The sequence below is a fragment of the Eucyclogobius newberryi genome, unplaced genomic scaffold, assembly GCF_026437365.1.
Source record: "Eucyclogobius newberryi isolate DKJ021-1_F unplaced genomic scaffold, fEucNew1.0.hap1 SCAF_8, whole genome shotgun sequence".
Lineage (NCBI taxonomy): Eukaryota > Metazoa > Chordata > Actinopteri > Gobiiformes > Gobiidae > Eucyclogobius > Eucyclogobius newberryi.
Genome location: NW_027316500.1, coordinates 5,615,399 through 5,624,041, shown reverse-complemented (window position 1 = coordinate 5,624,041; position 8,643 = coordinate 5,615,399). Strand labels below are relative to the sequence as shown.

Below are 8,643 nucleotides of genomic sequence, written 5' to 3'. Positions count from 1 at the left end.
ATCATGCGCCCAGGTCTTCCAGGTCTGGTACATGGAGAAGGCCACCATGCGGGAGGCCAGGATGGCTCGGGGGTCCCGCACCAGCTGGATGATGCGGATGTCGAGGCGAGGGTCCTCCACTAGAGGCTGTAGTGAGTCGAGCTGCCGGATGCGCACAGTCTTTATTGCGTGGTGTTGTTTGGACAGACAGGACTCAGCCGCCAGGGTCAAGTTCAGGGGCCCACAGCGGCGAATCTTACAGTGATAACTGAAGACAAAGTAGAACAGAACAGAAAGTTACATACTTACATGGAATATACATAACATAATTGTCGGATTATAAGCCGCAACTATTTTACCACACTTTGAACCCTGCGGTTAGAACCTGCCGCATTGAAATGACACTTTTTTTGGCCCGACCTGACCCATGGGACAAAAGACAACCTGTGCATCACTACCGTGGACCATCTGTCTGTGTAAAAATCTTATGTTAGAATGTAACCCTAACCCTAAAGCAAAGCACAAATTCTTAAAAGCCACACGGACATTATAAAAAGGATTACTAATAATAAGCAAAGTCAACAACGAGGACTCATTTATGTAATGTATTTTATTGAAGGTCAGTGAATTGAAGTTGTATTACATATGTTTCTGTGGGTAAGAGTGAAAACTGTGATAGACCACAGAATGGAAATAATTCACTTCCTTATTGTCATCAATAAGTTACTCATACTATACCGTAAACATTCATATGTATGTCACAGTTCTATGCCTATTAACTAGGCTTCTAGAACATGCTTTAGTAACACTTTAGAATACCTATCCATAATTATGAATTGTTTATTAAGAATCGCTAATAATCAAGCTCTAACGCCTAAAGTGTGTATGATAGGTTCATATGAGTTTCTCCTTTTTATACATGTTTTAAATATAATAGTTTTAGTCCAGTAGTAGCCGTTTGTAAAGAGAAGTCAAAACTACAGGAGGTAGATTTCTAAAACATATTGATGACATTACAGTAGGGAGACTCTGAATCCCATCCAGTTTGGAATAAATTACATGCAAGAAATGTTAGTTGCAGAATGTCTCCATGGAAGAGACCAGCTCTCCATTGAGAGAGTCTTGATGTGACAGGGAACTCATGTTAAACCTAAATAATTGCTTAATTGTCCCTTTGTAAAAAGTTTTAGCAAAAGTAGTCCAACCTGTCATTTGAATTATGTTGTTACTAAGCCTGTGTCATTCTTAATAAACTATTTGTTCATTATGACTCAAGTTTGATTTTAACAAGGTGTTTAACAAGGCTGAAGCAGAGGTTCTGCTGAGTCATTTCAGTCAGAGCTGACGTGGCTCTAGATGCAGACGTTTAACTCACTCATGAGCTTCACTGCTCTATCAACAAACTGTTAAGCCCCGCCCCCCCGCGGGCCTCACCTCTCAACCACGTCCTTGACCGGCGGCGTGCACACGGGCTCCTCGCACAGGGACAGACTGGACTCCCTCCTGAAGAGCATGGCCGTCACATGCTCCTTAGGTGAGGGGTAGATGAACCTCTCCAGGGGGATGAAGTCGCACACAAACAGCCCCTGCAGCACGTCCCGGTAGATGCCCCCCTGCGCTGTGGCGTTGTTCCCCTCCGCCGCGCTGGCCAACATCCGCTCCACGTGCCACAGCGGCTCATACAGGTAGAACATGTCATCACCGTGCTGATTAAATAACTCCCCCACGAACGAGGAGCCTGTGCGTGTGGTGGCCAGGAGGAGGATGTGCTTCTGACCCCTGCTGAGGCTGGACCTGTCCCACGTCTTGTCCTCCTGGTCACCGGGGAGATCCGAGAAATTCCTGTTTGTGAGTTTGGAGAAAAGGAGCTTCAGCATGTTCAAGGCCATGTTCGTGTCGTTGCTGTTGTGGTCCACAGGAGTCTGAGGGGTTTGCACTTGGTTCTGTCTCTGGATCAGCTTGTCCGACACCCTGAGCAACAACAGAACTATGTAAAAACTACAGTCCACACAATGTGACAAGAACAATACATGACTATACAACTGCTATAACTGATAAAGTTGTTGGCCTTGGTAAATAAAAACAAGAAAAAACAGTTTTGACTTGATTACACATGGTCACACGCACCACATTCATATTGGGACTAAACTGTGACTAAATCTGGAACTAAACTGCCACAAAACCAAATATACTATAGAACTCCTGTTGTTGTTTTTGGGGGTTTTTTTTTTGGTCGCGCTCCAGCATTGTTTGGTGGAAGTTTAAACCATTAATGAATGAATACTTTATCCAAGGGGTGCACGGCGGCAAAGGCGGTTAGCGCTCTTGCCTCCCAAGAAGGAGATTATGGGTTCGAATCCCGGACTAGACCAACATCACATGATCTCTCTGGGTGGAGTCTGCATGTTCTCCCCGGTAGAAAATGGATGGATGGACTTTATCCCACCCTACACACTTCATTGTTTTATTTCCTTTTATTTTAAATGATTTTTAAGCTAGTAGACAGGACAGAGTAGCTTGAAATTGGAGAGAAGAGCAGGGAGGATATTCAGCAAATTGTCAGAGATTAGTTTCTTATTGTTTATCTGTCATGGATCATGTAAGAGATTGATCTCATGAAGGCCGACAAAGAGCCCTGCATATGTGCTGCTGCTTATACCACTAAACCAATGGGCAGCGCTAAATATTAAACATTTCAATGGCCCTAAACCAAAGCTTGATCGGTCACAATTATATATTTAACATGTATAAAGTCTAGGGAATCTTTTATGTCATGTACAGAATCTCATGTCTCGTCCCGTTTTTTGAATACGTTTTCCTTATACATTATGCAACCCAGCTCTCATAATTATTGTCTCATTCAATCCATTTCACACACATTTTTTCCTCCAATAACTGTATAATTCGCAGTAACTTTCTCCGAGTTCCCATGAAATGATAATAATAGTTTTTGGTTTTCTCCCTCTGATGCGCTGACATTACATGAGTCACTGGTACATGTAATTCTAACCTCTGCTGCATGTTACGTCTGCATCTGTAAACTGCACATCTTATATTGTGTTTCCCCTGTGGAGCGTCATGTTTATGCAGTGCCATCATTAGAATGCATGGCTCACATCAAGTCTGTCCCAATGGATCAATTATACATCCACACGCTGCTCAGAACCACTACATATGTTGCATTTCATTATCATTATACACTTTGGATCTTCTTTCTTGGTTATATTAAACCTTCACAAAGCAACAGTCATGAGGCCAAACCAACTTGTCAAGGCCCGATCGAGGAAGCTTAGCAGGGATGGGACAGTAGAGCACACTGTCCTGTCCAAGAGCAAGACACTTTGCTTCCAGTGTCCAGTTCACACTAGTCTATGCCAGAGGGAAATGTTATATTATACAGTATATATAGATTTATTTGTATTATAATTAAGGGTGCACTATCTTTTCTGATGCAGGGTCTGCCACCGGCTTGTTTCAATGGAGATATTTGAATGCCTAAAATATTCCAGAGCTTTTAACCATATTACAATATTGTTCCGTCAGCAGAAACATACCTGGAGTTGCATTTTGCTTCATAAGTCCTGTTTACGAAGTCCTCTTGCTCAGAGCCTCACAAAAACTCTTAGATCTGCACTAAAGCACATTGTATCTTTCTCTCCCACAGCCGCTGCAGCAGGACCATCAGCCTCCTCAGCCTCTCCCTCTCCTCCTCTTCATCACTACTGTAAACGGCAGGCTTCTTACCTGGAGATGATGTTGCTTTCCTTCTCGATGATGACCAGGGCCACGATACAGATGAAGACAATGGCATATTTGGTCTTCATTCTCCTGGTTTTGTTCATGAAACTCAGAGAAAGTGCACGTCCTTCATGGTTTGTCCAACAACTTCCACTGGAACTTCATACTGCAAAGGCAGAAGTGCAGCGGTTTCACACGGGTGTTTTATGTAACCTCAACTTGTATGAGCTTGTTATAATGTAAATGTCATATAATGGTTTCATTGCTCAAAATGTTCCGGCGTGTTTGAGTAATCCTGTGTCGTTCAGAATTCAAGGCTTAAAAGTGCTCAGACAATTTTTGTTTTCACCTATCCCCTATCCCCGCCCACTGCACTGCACACTCCTCGGCTGACTAAAGGGTTCAACAATAAGACATGTCAGTGAAAATCTGGTGCTTGGCTGCAGAGTATTTCAAGTAAAGCCCCAAATGAACCTGCTCCTGTCTCTAAAAACAACTTTATTTCTTGTTTAATTGGATATGTTCATTTACTGATTTACTAAATGGATACTAACTGTTGTTTTTTCCTTCTAAATTAATAAATAAAAGGAAAATTCTCCTCCAGATATGTTGTTTCTGATGTTTTTGTGAATTTATATAGTCTTTCGTTTTTCATTAACTTAGGTATTACATAGTTCCCTTTTTTGAGTAGCAAATTCCTCAAATACTTTTTCACTGTTACATTAGTTATTTATTGGTTGATTACTTTGTACTTAATATGATTTAGATGTAACAATATTCTTACTTGAGTGTATTTTGGGCCACTCTGCTACTGTGGAGGGCTTGTCTATTGTGCATGTTTTACGGTGACAGGGGAAAACGGTCCTCAAGAGAAATTCTTGCTATGGAAAGTAACTAATGCAAATAAAAATCTGGACGTTTCCTCCGGCAGGTTGAACCTGCTCAGTGTGCTCAGTCTGCTCAGTGTGCACTGAACACGGTCCGTCCTCTGCAGCCGTGGACAGGCCGCCCTCTGATCACACTTCTCCCAACGTGGAAAGTGAAGAAATCCCTCCACAAAGCTCCACCTGTAAACGCACTCAAACGGGCCCTGTTCTTCTTCCCAGAAGCCCTCACATAGTTCAGTTATAACAGAAATACTCAGGCGAGGGTGAACCAGCACGGGACTGAAGCAAGAGCAAGGTTTTTAATCCTCAATGATCAGTTTGTGTCTTTTTAATGCCATGTGGTTTGGCTTTGGAGTTCAGACTTTTTTGGGTCAAATGCCACTGATTAAAAGCTTGTTTTGTTTAAGTTGAAAGAATTAATATTCAATCCATCCATCCAATTTCTACCGCTTGTCCCCTTCCAGGGTGACTGGAGCCTATACCAGTGACTTTGGGCCTTAGGCGGGGTACACAGAATTAATATTGAAATAATCAAAATACAATAGATAGAATAAAAATCAAATCATATACTGAGATCAAAACTTGATTATTTCCCCCTCATATCGCCCAGCCCGATATGAGTGATCTGAGCGTCAAGAGCTAAAGGGGAATTATTCCATGTTTCATAAATATGTGAGACAATAAAAACTAGCGTATTTCCACATTCTGTACATGATTTCCTGTTTTTGAAAGAAATATCTAAACTAGAAACGCACAAAGGTTCAACCTTACCATTATCTGTGATGACATTGTAACCATAGTAACGGGTTTAAGTCCTTTAACTGACATCTTAATAATGGCACCACTTTCAGAAGATATTGGGGAAAAATTATGTCATTTTTGTTTATTTATTCTGAGAAGATTTTGAACTTTGTGCCAGTTTTTGTTTCATGTGTTAAGGCCTAGTATTACAGAGATATGAACCATAAACAATGTCAACAAAAGCAGCACTCTACCTTAGAAAACCTGTCTCCAGCTCATTTTGAAACTACTTCTAGAATGGGAAGTGCTTGTATGGAAGCCAATAACACAACTGCTCTGTATCATGAGGGCTGAGAGATTTAGTCTGATTATAAACACATTAAAATGACTTTCACTGTTAATTTCCTGAATATGAACGGGACAAACTGACAATTAAAAGTCTGATTTCTTCCTTTAAAGTCAGAAACTTATATCTAGTCAACCAGGAATGTCTTTAGTCGTCTTCAGCTCTACATTAAATAATAATATTTCTGCATGTCAGCGTCATGGATGCGTTTTAATCCAGGAGGTGTTTTATCTGATCCAACAATAACTCAATTTTACGGCTGTTTATATGGTATCTGCAGCGGTCAGTCGCCCAACAGATTCTCTTGTGAGATTGAGGAATTGTCCAAATGCTGATGAGAAATATCCATATATGGTCATAGGCTGGACGATAAGCCAAAAAATGCATATCTTGGAGACTGATACAGGTAGAGTCGGGATATTTATTGAAAAATGGAACATGCTGCAATTGTTGTTTTGGAACTATGCAAAATTTGAAGATTGAGTGTTTGACAATAATTAAAACGATTAAAGACAAAAACGTGTATTTGTGCGGCGATATTTCTTCCCTTTTCGGGTTAATTTTATCATTGACTCACATTTTTACACCATTTGAACCTCAGAAAAGACATTTACAGGCTCATTTTGCACAGTCAAGAGAAATTTACTGAATTACAATATGTCGATTTCATCAAAATGGTAAATTGTCACAGGAACGAGATCACGACATATTGTCCAGCCCTTCAACGATCGATAAGACTCTTCTCTAGAACTAAACCAGAATCGTAGCCTATCCATCCAGAACACTAAACTCCAAAACCGAAACGGCATATTTGAATTCCTCCTCCATTCCACCATTTGTACTGCGCCGTCTGAATCCCAACGGAGAAAGAAAAAACACACCGACATCGGGCGTAATTTTCAAATGAGATGCAACTCAACGTGTGTTATTTTAACCGGCGAAAAAAAAAGAAGTAAATAACACTGGGATATGTCAGGGGAGTGAATAACGTCTACAAAGCATATCATTAAGAAAGAAAGAGACACTGTAAGTAAATATCACCCAATTATCTATGCTTAATACGCCGCCGCCGTCAAAACTGTCAGGCTGGAGCTATGTGCGTGCACTTTCTCTTCCATATTCAGGAGTCAGCCAAGCGTTTGGCAAATCTGACTCGGTCTACTCAAGCAGAAACGGCACATCACTCCGTTTATCATCTCACTACAAATTACATTAATGGCTGCCTTGAAAGTAAACGCACACGGGGAGAAGGAGGAGGAGGACGGGAAAGAGAGAAAACCACAACAAACTGGAAACAATTAGCTGCTAGGGCGACGCGTCAGATCGGGGGAGGGTGTCGTCGATCTTTTTGAGATGCGATTGAGAGGTTGGATGGAGCTGCATGTTAGGGTGGGAAAAGGTGACAAAAATGAATATCTCAATGTTTTTTTGGCGTAGCCCGATAATGATAGTCGGATATTACGACAAATTGACAAAAAATATGTATTAGTGGAGGTTTGATACTCGGGCAAATGTGAAATGTCTGTAAATGTGTCTCAAAAGTGCAGAAAGTTTACATTTTTATTTTCAATCAGCTCTTTTTGTAGCATTTTTTTCCACAATATTCATCTTCAAAACAATTTTATCTGAATTGTTATACATTGCCCACCTGTAGCTGCACGATTTGGGAAAATAAATGTCAAATTGCCTTTTTTACACAAAGCACTGCCATCAGATATTTGCGATTTATGTTTTAACGATAAGATTCCGTTCAATGTCGTTGAGGAGAATTGATAAAACGATTCACATTTTTGTACAGCTTTAATTGTAAAGGTTAGCCATTTGAATGCAGAATAAAACAGGATCTTTTGCTGTTTGTGGGGGAAATATCCTACTTTAAAAATTGCAGTCTTTACGAATTTACGCCCATTCGAATTGCGATTTATTCTCTTTGATTGCGATTCATCTGCAGCCCAGAAGATGAGACATACATTTTCATTCTGTTTTCTTTCTCTTTTTTTACAATGCCATCGCGTTGGTGAATGGGAACTACCCCCTCACTGCCTCCTCTCCTCTGCGCCTGGATAAAGCACTGATTTAGGGGGATGGGGCTTTCCAAAAGGCGCTAACATCGCTTCACATGAGCCACTTTGAACACGCGCTAATAACGGGACTAATAAGCGCGTGTGCGTGTCATTAATACGTGATTCGGGCTTTCACACGTTTCCAGTCTTGAATGTCCCAAAGCAAAACAAGACTAAGATGTGACGCGCGTATTGACAAATGAAACACGTTCTGTTGACGCGTTTGAGCCTCACACTGTATATTTGACGCGCATTTGTGTGAGAATCAAACATAACGGTGCAAACTGCGCGTTCCCCGTTCATTGGTGCGGACGGTCTCTACATAATGATGTTTATAGGCTCGTGCCGCGCGCCCGATGCCCGCTCGCTGGTTGGATCAGAGTCGTTTTCATTGATAAAATCGTGATGCAGAAGAGTGTGCGGGTGGGGATCGTACAAACCTGTCGCCGGTGTCAGTCCATGGCGGCGGGAAACGTGCGGGTTCGTTCGGAAAAGGCTGATTTCTTGCGCAGATCCGAAGCAACCGGCGGCATTGTCTCAAACGAGGACACACAGTGGTCCATTATGTCCACGGGCTCCTTCCCCCTCGTGCAGCAGGAGAGGAGGAGAGGGAGCGTGCGTCTTGGACAAACATTCGCGTCAAAAAACCAAGTGTCAAAGAAAAAAATCTGAAAAGTTGTTGTTTTTACGTTAGAATTGGGCAAAATAGTGAGAGATATAAATAGTGGTTTTCCAGAGGGAATTAAGTTTAACACGTCGCACAGTAACTTTTTGGAGGGCAGCAGACTTTGGGGAGTGAAGTGGCCACGCTTCACTTCTTATAGCTCTCACCGTATGGGACGTCCTGTACAGGACAGACCACGTGACTCCAAACAAACACCCTGCAATT

At 41.7% G+C, this 8,643-nt stretch overlaps 1 protein-coding gene across 1 annotated transcript in view; it reads right to left on the bottom strand.

Annotated features, from left to right (window-relative positions):
• Positions 1–8,409, bottom strand: part of chst3a (carbohydrate (chondroitin 6) sulfotransferase 3a) — a 10,141-nt gene extending 1,732 nt beyond the window's left edge. Inside the window, exons 1-4 of the mRNA XM_072436812.1 lie at positions 8,195–8,409; positions 3,724–3,883; positions 1,414–1,950; positions 1–247 (exon numbers count right to left, since the gene is read on the bottom strand). The exon at positions 1–247 is cut by the window's left edge and continues 6 nt beyond it. Of these exons, the coding sequence (XP_072292913.1) occupies positions 1–247; positions 1,414–1,950; positions 3,724–3,821 (882 nt within the window). The 5' untranslated portion in view covers positions 3,822–3,883; positions 8,195–8,409. The remainder of the gene's footprint in view (positions 248–1,413; positions 1,951–3,723; positions 3,884–8,194) is intronic.
• Positions 8,410–8,643: the final 234 nt, after the last annotated feature.